This window comes from Rhinolophus hipposideros (assembly GCF_964194185.1).
Source record: "Rhinolophus hipposideros genome assembly, chromosome: 7".
In the NCBI taxonomy this organism is placed as follows: domain Eukaryota; kingdom Metazoa; phylum Chordata; class Mammalia; order Chiroptera; family Rhinolophidae; genus Rhinolophus; species Rhinolophus hipposideros.
In genome coordinates, this window is record NC_138053.1 from 19210742 (window position 1) to 19225953 (window position 15212).

Here is a 15212-nt window from a genome sequence, read left to right on the forward strand (position 1 = left end):
TTTTTTTTGAATGTTTACCCTTAAGTTTATGTAAAAGAAATTTGATATTTAGAGTATTCCATTTTCTTCAGCACACTTACTTTCTCCATTCCCATATTCTGGTTCTGGCCTTTACTCTCCCCTTTTTTATTTTGCCACATTCTCTCTGTTGATGGTGGTCGAATGGCCTCCTTTAGTATTTCTTGTAGTGCAGGTTGTGTATTAGAAAATCTCCTCAGCTTCTGTGTATCTGGAAAGGTCTTTATTCCTCCTCCATATCTAAAGGATATCTTTGCTGGCTATATTATTTTTGCCTCATAATTTCTCTATTTCAATAGTTTGCATATTTGGTTCCACTCCCTCCTGGCTTGTAGATTTTCTGCTGAAAAATCTGATGATAATCTAATGGGCTTTCCTTTGTAGGTTACCATCTTCTTTTCCCTGGCTGCCTTGAGGATTCTTTCTTTGTCGTTGTTTTTGACAGCTTTAATACAATATGCCTTGGAGAAGGCCTGTTGGGATTGAGGTAATTAGGTGTTCTATTCGCTTCTTCGATTCAAGGATCCAGTTCTGTACAGAAGTTTGGGAAGTTCTCATCAAAAATTTGTTTGAATATATTCTCTGTTCCCTTCTCTCTTTATTCTCCTTCTATGTATGCCCATTATTCTTACATTGCTCTTTCTGATAGAGTCAGAAAGTTCTTGTAGAGTTCTTTCATTTCTTTTAAGTCTCAAGTCTCTTTCTATTTACGTCTGTGTAATTTCCAGGCTTCTATCTTTGATGTCACTGATTGTTTCCTCCATCAGGTCAACTCTACTACCTAATCTGGGTATTTCATTCTTAATTTCTTCTTCTGAGTCTTAATCTCCAGAATTTAATTCTATTTGGTTCTTTTTGTAAAATTTCAATCTCTTTGTAACATGCTCATGTTGTTCTTTGGTTTTGTTTCTGAGTTCATTAAACTGCCTGTCTGTGTTTTCTTGCATCTTGTTGAGTTTTTTCAGAACTGCAATCTTGAATTCTCTGTTATTTAAGTCACATATTTCCATATCTTTAAGTTCCTTTTCTGGAGACTTTTCACTTTCTTTCTGAGCTGTCTTGTTGCATTGATTATTCATGGCAATTACTGATTTATTATTTCTCTTCCTAAACATCTACAGGAGTGGCTTCTGCAACATGTTGATAGGATGAGGTCTTTCTTTTGTGTTCCAGTACTTGTTGGTGGAATGTTTTCTTTTCTCTCCGACTGCAGCCTTTTTTTCCTTCTCACACAGTAGTGCTATGTTTTCTCTGCACTATTCCAGCTTCTCACACAATGGGGGGATTCCCTGGGAAACGGGCTTCTCCTTTGTTAACAGTTTGCCTAAGTCATAGGGCGCCACGTCCCTGTGGGGATGCAGAGAGCTTTTGAAGTTCCAAAGCTCTTCCTGCACCAGATTCAATGCCCGTTTGTTTCAGCAGTTCTGTTTACTCCTGCAGGGATCCACCCAGATAGGTGGGGCCAGGGGTGAGGTGAGTTGTGAGAGGTGGCCCAGAGCAATGGTGGCGACCACCACCACAGCCGGTCCTGCTTCCACAGCTCCCTCCCCTTTGCCAGAACTAGTTGGGCTGTGAATCTGTGTCTGTAGTCCACAGTTCTCAGAACAGCAAATATCCTGTCCTTTTGATCTGATACTGCTACTGTTCTGCTTCTAGCACCGGGCAGGTGGGGGTGGGGCGAGCTCTGGGAGGGTAGGGAGGGGCGGCTAGTCTCCGTGCCTAAGGCTTCTGTTCTCCGTTCGGCAGTGAGGGCTTAAACCACTGTTTTCAGCCTTCTTCCCTCAGTCTTTTCTCTGAGGTCTCTGCTGTGAGCGTTGGGTTCAGCCATGTTACATGCTGCACCCTCAGCCCTGTGGGCCATAAGCGGAGCCCTAGCAGTCCGAGTTCTTCCCTCGCCTGCAGTTGTGGTAGTTCCGGGATGCAGCGAGCTCGGAGCACTGAGCCAGGTGTGCATCTTGTGCCCGCGCGGCTCTGTCTCCGCACTTCTCCCTTCCCTCCTCCCCCGCTCGCGCAATTCACCCACCTTTAGGTGAATTCAGTAGTGGGCCTCTTCGTCTTGCCTGTCTGCTGTGCAGGAAGTCCTTTGTGGTGTTATTGTTGTCCGATTAGTTGTAAATTCCAGGGGAGCTTTACAGAGGCTCACCTCACGCCGCCATTTTGATGACATCTCCCCCAGAAGTTTCTTGGTGCCTTATTACTAGTTTTATGAAGGCGGAAATTGAGAACCTGTGATGTGTTGAAGATCAAATAGCAAGACAGTGACATTGTCAGCCTCATATCTTATAGTTAATTTCCCAAACCTATACTCAATTGACCCATGGAAATTTCTTCAGATACTAATTTTTCTTCTTCAGATCTGTATAAATTTTAGAAATGGTTTACTTTTTATTTTAAAATAAATGTTTGTTATTTATAAATAATCAGTTTTGATGTGTAGTTAAAATCTGGTGTATTTTTCCCTGTCAACTATAATAGTTCATAGGAAACAAGGAACTTTTTAAATTTTGTATTTTTCAAATTAAAGTTTATTGGGGCGGGGGAAAGGAATCACAAAACTATGCAGTAATATAAACAACCTCGTATCAATGGGTAATAATGGATACCAAGAAAAATTGTTTATCATCGGTCAATGCTAATATTATTTATTTCTTGTTTCAAAAATCTATTCTCATTTGTCTGTGATAATAAGACCCCAAAACAAAGTATTGCCTGTCTGGGACTAGTCTCTAGTTATTTTAAGCATTAACTAGTATAAACTTTCACCTATATTTATTGCATGGCTTTTATTTCCTCGCCCTCCTTTTCCGGCATGCCAGCTAAATTCTTCCGTACTTCAAATTTAGTTTACATCATGCACACCATAGGTATCTCTGGTCCACAGATGTTTCCTTCTCTAAATTTTTGAATTAGTGTCAACATTTGGTACTAATGGACTTCTATTTTTCAATGTTCCCAGGTATACTGTCAGCTTACAAGACCATCTTGTTAGCTCTTGTATCGCCAGCAATAACTTGCATATTTGTAAAACATGACTGTAAAGGTATCTAGTGCTGTGTATGGAAAGCCAAAGAATGAAATGCCCAGTAGGTCCTCCCTTAAGACACGGAAGGATGATATCATTTCATTCTTTTGGTAGAATTTTTGCACTCTCAGAATTTACCTGTAATGGCACTTGGTGGCTTACCTTGTGTCTGATTTTAGATTTTCTACTGTGGAGAAGGTTAGATTTGTAATTTGAATGGATTTGTTCTTCCCACTGAATGACCCATTTTCTCTGGATATAACTTCATATTCTGAAAAGTGAAAAAACCAACAGATACTTGTCTTTATGTTCACTCTGATTTAATTTTTCTTGAAGCTAGTAATATAATAAAAGTCACTGTCATAAAAATGAGCAAAAAAAAAAGTTTATTGCGGGTGACAGTGGTTAGTAAAGTTACATAGATTTCACGTGTACAACTCTGTAATGCATCATCTATATATCGCATTGTATGGCATCTGTATATCGCACTCAGAGGCAGTTTTCCCATCGCAATATATTTGATCCCATTTGCCCTCATCTACAACCCTTCTACCCCCTTACTCTCTGAAGGAACTTGAGAATAATTTTTTCTAGAATAGTGAGAACAGATAAGCTCCATGAGGGCAGGAATCTTTGTTTTGTTGTCCTAAGTGCCTAATGTCTGGCACGTAGTTAGGTGTACAATAAATATTTGAATAAAAATTTGCTGAATTTATTGTACAGCGTAGGGAGTATAGTCAGTGGTATTGTAACAGCTATATACGATGTCAGGAGGGTAGTGGACTTGGGGGGGTTATCACTTTGTGAGGGGTGTAAATGTCTAATCATCATGTTGTTTTGTACACCTGAAACTAACATAATTTAAAAAATTGCTGAATTTATAAATTATTTAATGTATTATCAATTTTAAATATTAAAGAGTTAAGTATGTAGGGAATGTTTTTGTTCTTTGGAAAAAGATTTTAGTATGAGGAAAGCATTTACTGTGCACTTGTCCACTAATTTGGTAAGAGGTGTTTAACATTTGGACAGCTAGTCACCAATGCAGTGCATGCAGATCATTATGGAGAAGGAAAGTATGAGAAAATAACTGTTAAAGTAACAAGTGCAAATTCTTACTGTAAAGTAACTTGCTAAATATAAAGTTGATCAATTGGAATGTAAAATGTCTTAAAGAACTATGGTTTTATTAGTTGGAGGTAATTGTAATTAGACTTAGGTTAATAAAGAGGACATGCTTTAAAATAAATAAGTAATGATGTTTTATGATAATGTCAAAGCATAAGCCAAAACAGTTAATTTTAGCTTGAATCATACAGTGTTTACTGATAAAGTGCTTAGCTGGTTTTTAAATTAGTAAATATTTTCTTCAGTAAATATTTTTGCCTCTTATGTGCTATTGCTTACAGAATGATTACAAATTATAACAAAGAAAGATTTGCGATTCTGAATTTCATTTATAATAGAAACTAATCACTTAAATATTAGAGAGGAAGTGAAGAAAAGATCAGTATTTGATATGTAAGAAAATAAAGGGATAGATAAGAAATTATGTAGGAGGAGAAAGGCGTCTAGGCATTCCTTCATGTATTCAACAGTATTTATTGATAGCTTACTGTGCTAGAGGCTGGGATATAAAAGGGAAAAAAGTAGGCCAATTGCATGCCACAAACTATGCCAATACCAAATTTTAGTAGATTTTGTTGAATAATGTTTCTTTTTTCGAATGCATCCTTAGGACAATTTCCAGAGACTTTAAAAGGTTGTTTTTAAAATTAGTTTTTGTCAGTTTTGCTTGTTTCACTGGAGAGGGGGGTCTGTGAAGCAACTTTCCCTATCATCCTAGAAGTGGAACTTTCCAAACTCCTTAATTCTGAATATGCCTAAAGCTCAAAGATGTCTTTTCAGTAAGGAAATTACCATCCCAGATAACTGAGTTTAAAATATATATGTGTGTGTGTGTGTGTGTGTGTGTGTGTGTGTGTGTGTGTGTATGTGTATTTTTTAATGAACAGAGGTTTTGGTCAGACATAAAACCCAGAGCTACCAATATCCAAAGCAGTTCTTTGCACTGTCCTAACTATTATAGTAAGAACTTTTATTACCACTGTAAATATCATGAGCTAAGGATGTTATTTTCAGTGTTTATTTGCCTAGTTTTCTGCTACCCACAGAAGTCTGTAGCTTCTACCCAGCTTGTTTACTTGATTGGATTTTGCAATTCTTTGGCCCTGTTGATACGTGGATGTTTCCTGCATAGGGCACTTAATTTTGTTTTTGCATTCTTTTATATTCTTACAATTATATAGTTCATAGATTTTAAAGTTGATATTCAACTAAATTATGAATTTTTTAAATGGCTTCATCTGATCTTAAATTACATTTTATAAAAGAATTTTACTGACATCTGATTGTGCATTTCAGTCATATACAGAATTTCCTATAAAAAAAAGTCAGATACTTAACATTTTAGAATTTGAATGTACATTATCCTACTATTCTTCTACTGAATGAGGAATCCTTTCCAACTTCAGCCCTTGATCTCTTTGTCAGTACATCCAGTTCCATCAATTACTCTCTGTTCCTCTCTGTGTTTGCTCCTCTTGTGACCACTGAATGACTCTCTCCATCTCTACAAATCTCACTTTCCTGAGAGGGGAATCCAGTGTAGGGCAGAATAATGTCACCGAATCATTTCAGATGTCACTGGAAAGTGAGGATATTGGTTTTCCTTGGGTTAACCATCCACTCTAGGTTCAGTGCTGGAGAGGGGAGTGGGCTCATGTTGTCAACACATATCTGCCTAAGTTATCATCTAGATAATTTTTTCAGCAGGAGCATAGGTTAGACAGTTCCTTGCAGAATGAGGTGGTAGATCTAATTGAACCAATTTACTCACTCTGTGGTTTATTAATATAAGAATTTGTTACCTGGGCTATAACTCTGCTTAATTAAAATTGAAAAATGTTTTGATAGCTGTCACTTTTGCAGTAGGAAGTATGCTGTTGGGAATTCCCTTTAATATAACATTCACTTGTATACTATTGTAATGTTATATAACATCTTCCTGTAGTAGTGATCTTTGTGAAAATTTACTCCCATGATATACTCTATCTGGCTGCTTGATGAATTTCATATATATCAAATATAGGATTTAATGGTAAAGTATCCATGTACGTTCCTACAGTTCCTTTGGAAGGACACACAAGAATCAGGTCATTGTTTGCCCCTAGGGCAGAGAATGCCTGAGGGTGGAGGACTGAGGTGGGAAGTATACCTTTCTATTCCATCTGAATTTTGTAATGAACATAAGTGTTACTGAAACAACAGTAAAGCACTCAAAAGAAAGTAAAACAGAAAAAACAAAGTAAACAATAACAGAAGGGAAACTTAATAGAGAAGGCAGACACTCTGTGGATATAATTCCAGCCAAATCTAATTTGATGGCCCCTATTTGAGTTTCTTCTCACAATTGGTAAGTTCTCCATGTTCATTGATGGCTAAGTTTGATTAGAACTCTCTTCTAGATGGTAATTATATTCTAATATTTTATCATTATATTGTTCCCTCCAACTTCTGACAATTTAGAAAAATTGCCAGGTTTCTCTTTGACATAAGATCTGCTCTTGATTTGGAATTCAAGTTCATAGAAGTGTTGCCTCATGAAAAAAAGACCATGGTGGTGACATGATTATTCTATTAATAATAACTAAGACAAGATTTTAAAAAAAATTTATTGAGGTGACATTGGTTAGTAAAATTATATAAATTTCAGGTGTACATTTTTATAATACATCATCTACATACATCACATTGTGTGTTCACGACCCAGAGTCAGTTCTCTTTCCATCACCATATATTTGACACCCTTTACCCTCTTCTACCACCCCCCATCCCCCTTACCCTCTGGTAACCACTAAATTGTTGTCTGTGTCTATGAGTTTTTGTTTCTTTCTTTGTAAAGACAAGATTTTTTGAGGTACTTTGATATATATTGATGGTAAAAAATTTACTTGAATCTTTTTCCAAATTCTCATATATAAAGTCTGAGTGATTAAATTCTTTCCTGGTGTTTCATTTTAAAAGAATGCAGCTTTAGCAAATCTCTTTATATAATGAAGTTGGATTATGCTCAAGTTTGAGGTTATTGTCATATTGTATTTTAGACATTTACAGGCATTCTTTTTGTTTCTGCCCTTTAGCCGGCCTCAGAAAGTGTGTTTGTGTCCATTTCTACCACTGCATCCTCTGCACATCTCTACCTACTTGTATATAATTCAGCATCCAGCGGAGGTGAGTAAGATTTTGTAGAGTACACAATTTCAAATAGAATATTAGCGTAGAAGAGGAAACACCAATGAACATACTCATCCCTCCCAGATCATTTGCATTGCTGAAAATAAATTGATGAGAAATGTATTCTACTAGGGAAAAAAATGTTTCTTTTATATGTTACATGATAGTATAGTGTCATATGCTTTGGAGCTAGGTAAAAACTATATTATTTCATAAAATAGTGTTATTTCATAAAAACAGTACTAGAAATTTAGAATTCCTACAATTTTGAGTGAAGGAAAAAAGATTTTTGTGAGTAGAGAGCTAAGAAAATCATTGCTTTTAAAATTTTGTCATAGCTTATATTCATTGATATCTTTTCTTTTTAAAATGGAAGTAACTCTCAGCACTTTAGTGTTACAAAATGAATGTGTAAAATAAACTTTTTGTCTTTTAAATGAATGAAACAGATATGTATATTTTATAGTATATATGTTGTATATAAAGAGGTTTTTTAATTAATAAATTCTTACTAAATTTATTGGGGTGACATTGGTTACTAAACTTATATATGTTTCAAGTGTACATTTCTATAATGCATCATCTATAAATCCCATTGTGTGTTCACCACCAGAGTCAGTTCTCCTTCCATCACCATATATTTATTTTTTTAATTAGTACTTTCCTATATTAGTGAGAAATATGCGTGTGCTGTTGTGTATGTGTGTTTGTAACTTTTGATTAACTGCAGCAATGAAGAGTGGGGTAAAGGAGGTCATAGAGAAGCACAAGTTATAGTTAAAACAAAACTAGTCAATGTATGGTACAAATGGGTTCAGTGTAAACTGAAGTTAAAACTATTCCAGCATTTAGGAACTCAGGACAATAAGTATTGAATCAGGCTTTTGAAGAAGGACCTTTTTCTTTAAATTTCTGAAGTTTATGTCACTTGAAGATTTTAACAAAGATGTGAAAGATATTAGTCTTTTTCTGTTTCCAAATGAAGAAACACTTATTCTTTTATTACAAATTGTTAATTACTCCATTTGTTGGGTGACATTTTTTTCCTTTTTTAATTGCTTTTTTTTTAAAATTACATTTATTGGGGTGACAATTGTTAGTAAAATTACATGGGTTTCAAGTGTAGATTTCTGTAACACATCATCTATATATCACATTGTGTGCTCACCACCCAGAGTCAGTTCTGCTTCCATCACCATATATTTGATCCCCTTTACCCTCTTCTGCCAGCCCTCTCCCCCCTCTTACCCCCTGGTAACCACTAAACTATTGTCTGTGTCTATGAGTTTTTGTTTGTTTGTCTTGTTCCTTTGTTGCTTTGAGTTTTATATTCCACATATGAGTGAAGTCATATGGTTCTTGACTTTTTTTGTTTGACTTATTTCACTAAGTTTGATGATGTTAGGATCCATCCACGTTGTTGCAAATGGCAGTATTTCTTCTTTTCTTATGGCAGAATAGCATTCCATTGTGTATATATACCACATCTTCTTTATCCAATCATTATGGAAGGACACTTTAGTTGTTTCCATGTCTTGGCCACCATAAATAAAGCTGCAGTGAACATTGGAGTACATATATCTTTATGGATGAATGTTTTCAGATTTTTGGGGTATAAACCCAGGAGAGGGATTGCTGGGTCATATGGTAATTCTATTCTTAAATTTTTGTGGAACCTCTATGCTGCCTTCCATAGCAGCTACACCAATCTGCAGTCCCACCAACAGTGTATGAGGGTTCCTTTTTCTCCGCAGCCTCTCCAACACTTGTTACTATTTGTCATGTTGATGACAGCCATTCTAACTGGGGTGAGGTGATACCTCCTTGTGGTTTTGATATGCATTTTCCTAGAAGCTAGTGAAATTGAGCATTTTTTCATAAGTCTGTTGGCCGTTTGTATGTCTTCTTGGGAGAAGTTTTTGTTCATGTCCTCTACCCATTTTTAAATTGGATTGTTTGTATTTTTGTTGTTGAGATGTATGAGTTCTTTATAAATTTTGGATATTAGCCCCTTATCAGAGGTGTTGTTTGCAAATATCTTCTCCCATTTGGTTGGTTGCCTGTTTTGTCAATGGTTTCTTTTGCTGTGCAGAAGCTTTTTAGTTTGATATGGTCCATTCATTTATTTTTGCTTTCACTTGCCTTGCAAGGACAACCTTTTCTTCAGTGTTAACAACAACATGCTGTGGTCAGAATTGTGACAGTTTGGTAACTAGCATTATTTTATTGCATTTAAACTTACATCATTGTGCTGCTCAAATTTACATAAAATGATAGTTTACTGGCCATAACAGTGTTGGCTAAAACTTAACTTTAGATGATGAATGCTGTTTTCATTTTGTAGTATCATAGTATGGTGCTCTTTTATTGTTGTGTGGTTCCAGACTTAAGATGGCTTTTAAAATGTAGGTATTTGCATTGACTTGTGGAAATTTTAATGTTTTCAAGTCCTTCCTTTCTTCCCTCCCTTCTTCCTTCTTCCTTCCATCTATCCATCCATTCATCCATGGTTAATTCACAAGTTAGGTGAGCAGTCTATAATTATGTGTGCTACAGTTGTATATTATGTATATATGAGTACAAGTATATCTATATTGTTTTTCCGTATCATTCAAGGAATTTTCCAGTCTTAATCTAACTCAATAATACTGGGCTGCCTTGTGCTTAATTTCGGCATACTATTTTCAATAAAAGAATATGCCAATTTGATGACTCTCCCTAAAAAGTTATTGAAAACCATTTGGATGGGCTGTAGGAGGTGGCTTTGGGAATAGAAGACTTGATGGAGTGCATTTCAAAGAGTAGGCATATGTATCTTGAAGATTACTTAAGGGTAAAAATAAAACAGTTATCTCAAAAATAACAAAAAGCTTTACAAGAAAGGTTGTGTGAAACTGCTTGGCCTCTTGTGAACAATGTACATGTAGCCATAATGAGGTAAACTCTGTCTATTGATTTAATTAAAAATATTAGAAGATGTGAGGGTAAGGAGTGATGTAGGAAAGCGGAATCCTCATTTATTACGTAGTTAATAGTAAGGGCTCAGGAGCCAGACTGCTTGAGTTTAAATCCTTAACAGCTCTGTAAACTCCATAACTCTGGGCAAGTTAATTTGTGCTTCAGTTTCATCATTAGTAAAATGGACACAGTACACTTCTTTACTGATTTATTGTGAACGGTAAATTTATCTAGGATATATTTGAATTATGTACATTAAAGTTAGCTATTATGATGATAAATTGTAGTTTGTAGATAAATCAAGTTGATAAATCAAGAGATAGCAATACACACATATTATTTAGAAATCCAGAAGTAACCACCAGAAGATATAGCTAAAAAAGAGTTAAAGTGATTGCCTCTCAGAAGTGGTATAGGGGAGAGTATCTGGGAATAATTACACTTTTTTTTTGGCACTATTTAACTTGACATATATACATGTATCTGATAAAAGTTTAGAAAGTGTTTTAAGTATGTGTCAGTACCTCATAGTGATGATCAAGAAGGAAGAAAACAGTATGAAACATTGTAAAATGTCCTAAATTTCCCTCACCTGTCTCCTCCTAGTCCAGCTTGTATATAATATATTAGCTGCTGCAAATCGCTACTTTCCAGGCTCCCCCAGAACTCTCTGCTACATGTTCTTTTTAGCTAAAAATCCCAGAAAGTTTTTACTTTCCTATTTCTTTTTCCAACTTTTCATTAGTTGATCAATTTAACTACTCTCAGCATTTTAAAATTTATGTTTACATATTATTTTAATCAACACTTCAGGGACCCAGGAGCAAAAGAGATGAACACAAATATGTCTCTAAACGGTGTGTGTGTGTTTGTGATTGTTGAATACTGTTACTACAATCTTTTTTTCTGTTATAAACAAATAATGTAATTATAAATTTGTTTTTAATATAGTAAAATCATATGTATCATTACTGTTTTGTGTATTGATTTGTTAAGTAATTGATATTCTAAAGGAAAGTAAGTAATATTGCTATTCTTTAGGGACATTGTCATTTTTTGCAGAAGCAAAATTAGTTAAATTATCACTGTGAAGATATACTTGTATATAAGTAGGATTATATAGCTATCATAAAGATAACATTGTACTGTATATAGATAAACTGATTAAAGAGTGGTTCTGTTACTTAATTTGATCAAGCATGACTTTCCCAGTTGGACCAGTAGAGAAGAGCCAGAGTGTCTGAGCAATATAGACCAAAATAACCAAGAAAGGTGTGAGGCCAAGGCACAATAGCTAATCACCTGGCTGTAGTGGGATTACGGATAGAATTCTTGTGACAGCAAGAAAAGTGATTTTAGTGTTGGAAGCTAGGACGTTGAAAAAAATCACTTGTGAGAGTTAATGGAACTTACAGAAACGGTTAGCAGATTTCTCCACTCTACAGTTTTTATTTTTTTCCATGTCAGTACTCTTTTTTTCAAAATTTTTAATTATTTTTTAAATTGGGGAATATTGGGGAACAATATGTTTTTCCACGTCAAGTCACTGTTTTTCAATCTAGTTGTGGAGGGCGCAGCTCACTGGCCCATGTGGGAACCGAACTGGTGACCTTGGTGTTACAAGCACTGCACTCAAACCACTGAGCCAACTGGCCGCCCCAGTCCTCTTTATTCTTTGGAAGGAAGGCCATAAATCCAGCCCACACTCAAGTAGGAGGGAGAGATGAATAAGTTCCACCTCCTGGAGTGGGGAGTATTTACGGTTGTTACTTGGAATTCTTCTGTAAGGGAGATTTGTCTCTCCTCGCCCATTTTTTCAATCATCTCTTATATCAGTCTGAACTCTGTTTTATACTTTGGTTGTAATCCAAATACTATGTTACTTATTTTGTTGCTCAAATTGTTCCAGTTTGGCTGTTAGGACCTCTTTAAGATTGGTTTTGTGTCCCTTTGATATACCCTGTTGTTTTGTTGGTTTTTTTTTGAACACGTTCTTGCTTTCTGGATAAAAATATATAGGCAATTATCTTCAAGTTGAAATGCTACAATATGTAATTACTATTGAAATAAAGTTTGTCAGAATAAATGATTTAATTTAAACACAAGTTTTACATTTTTTATTATCTTATACTTTAATGTTATCTTGTTTGATCAGTAAATCTTAAACATACCTAAACAGAATAAAAATGTACATGTGTATAACATTTAGTATTGTAAATCAGAGAAACTATAGATCTTTTTATTAAACTGTTCTGCAGTAAAAGTTTTGTAAAACTTCTATATAATGTTCTGAAACAAATGTTCATGATAAAATTTTTAAAAGTGTGTATAATTAAAAATCTATGTTTTAATATTTTTTTAATTAAAGGAAAGCAAAGTGTTGCGGACAGTTCCTCTACTAGCAGCATGCCTACCCCAGGACAAGTGTAAAGTCAAGATTGGTCGTCGCTTCAGTGAAGAAAGGTAAATTAACTTTTAGAGCAATTTAAAATTGTCTTCTGCATAGATCTTTAAAAATGGTTTTCTTCAGCTTATCCATTCGACCTACAACATGGTACATTGGAAGTGGTGAACAAATTTAAGTTCTGCCTTCTTTTTCAAAATAGTACAAGATAAAGCAAAACAAATAAAAACATTCCCCCAAAACAGACCAAAGTGGAATAACCGGAGCAGTGATAGCATTATCTGAATTCCATACTAATATTCTTATATTGGGCCTAAAAGGTATTTCTATTTAATGTTTATTTCATTTTTGTTCAAGATGGTAGGGTACATGTATTAGATTCTGTTCAGTTTTTCTTCTTTTTTAATAACTATATATGATATACATTTATATAAATAAACACATACCTATCCATTTTTAGCCCATTAAGGCTTTCCTAAGGTACAGTGACTAGAACTATACTTAGTATTCTAGTTATAAGCACATCATATATTTTTTTAAAAGATAAAACATCTTCTGTTATATTTAAAATATTCTTTGTGATTTGGTCCAGTATTTTTAGATGCAGCAGCCCATTAGTTGATATCTTCATTGATGGTTCTCTGATGTTCTTGGATCTTATTTCACTCTTTGTGATAGAACATATTATCAGAACTATATCTTATATACTGTATATATATTTAAATTTTTCTACAAATCATTTCTTACCTTTGAAACATACTTATTGCTTTTCTGCCCATTCACAAAGCCTTCATAAATTACTTTGATCCTGTCTACACAATTCAATATATTTTTAGATGCAAAATTTATTTTGCCTTGAAAATACAGAAATTTCTTTTTCAATTCATTTATGAAAATTCTAAGACCAGTACTAACACCTAGTTCAGGGAATCAAACTTTTTCCTTCCTTTATTATTTTAGCTTTGTTTATTATTTAGCTTTATGTTATGAAAATAACATCGTATTAGAACTTTATAAAATCATCTTCTCTCTTCTCTGAAACTGTTTGTTAGACACTTTTCTCATGTAGAATTTTCTGTTGCAGATTTTGCATTGGGTTACCCTCAAAGGAGAGGTTTGCTCTGGGCTTGGCGCTGCTGTTGGGAATTTTGCAATTTTGTTGGGCATGGAAGTGAGATCCAGAGCTCTTTACATGGGGAAAAGCCACATCGTTAACTGTGTGACTCTGCTTTCACACAGAAACTCTTTATAATGATAGTTTCTCTGTCATCCTTTGGTGGATGTGCATATATTGTTACACCTAATCTGTCAACTTGGTTCTAGGTTATTTTACTGCACAAGTAATATGCATTTATGGTGGTAGAAATGGAAACTATCTGGGTCATTCCAGACTTTTGGCTATTGAACCCTTCCACAAACGAGCTTGAGGATGAGAAGCTTGACCTTTTCCAAATAGCCCACCCACTTTGAGTCCATCATATTAAGTAGTTTAGTTTTTTCCATGGTGCCTAATATAGTGCTTAGTCAGTAAATTATTATCCGCCATGGACTTTAAACTAAAGCTGATTAACATTATTGAATTAATATCAATCTGGTAATTGAATGATTAATTTATGCTTTTGTTAGAGTATGTGATGTAACGATGGGGGAATGATTCTGAGACGTTTACTTTAGGTATCCTTTGTAAATGGAATTTAAAAATACTTATTTTCAATTTTTTTTTTGCCTCTAGTATATAAGAAAACAATTGGGTTTTGCATATCGATCTCTATCCAGCGACTTTCTAAATTCATGTTACTTGTATAAATTGTTTTGTAGATTCCCTAGGACTTTCTGTGTAAGTAGTATTATCAAATGCAAATAAGGTCATTTATACTTCTTCCTTTGTGAGTTTGTATGTCTTCTATTCCTTTTTCTTGCCTTATTGCAATAATTGGGACTTTCAGAACAATGTGTATTAGGATTGGTGAAAACCAACATCTTTACCTGGAAGCACATCTCAAGGAACATTGTTAAATAAGATATTGGCTGTACATTGTTGTAGATGCCATTTATTGGTTTGAAGAAGATGCTGTTTATTTATTTATTTATTTATTTATTAAATTTATTGGGGTGACAATTGTTAGTAAATTTACATAGATTTCAGGTGTACAATTCTGTATTACATCGTCTATGAATCCCATTGTGTGTTCACCACCCAGAGTCAGTTCTCCTTCCATCACCATATATTTGATCCCCTTTACCCTCATCACCCACCCCCCCCCCCCTTACCCTCTGGTAACCACTAAATTATTGTCTGTGTCTATGAGTTTTTGTTTCTCATTTGTTTGTCTTGTTCTTTTTGGTTTATATACCACATATCAGTGAAATCATAGGGTTCTCTGCTTTTTCTGTCTGACTTATTTCACTTAGCATTATACTCTCAAGATCCAGAAGATGCTATTTATTGTCTTTAATTAACTCTTTAACTTGTTTCCTTTCCCCTCAAGGTGTTTTTAATTCAGCTGACAGAAG

At 34.7% G+C, this 15212-nt stretch overlaps 1 protein-coding gene across 2 annotated transcripts in view; it reads left to right on the top strand.

Moving 5' to 3' along the window:
• Window positions 1–15212, top strand: part of DTWD2 (DTW domain containing 2) — a 120505-nt gene that overhangs the window by 36471 nt on the left and 68822 nt on the right. For both annotated transcript variants that reach the window (XM_081052870.1, XM_081052871.1), the window contains exons 2-3: window positions 7243–7333; window positions 12663–12757. In XM_081052870.1, coding sequence (XP_080908996.1) covers window positions 7243–7333; window positions 12663–12757 — 186 coding nt within the window. The remainder of the gene's footprint in view (window positions 1–7242; window positions 7334–12662; window positions 12758–15212) is intronic.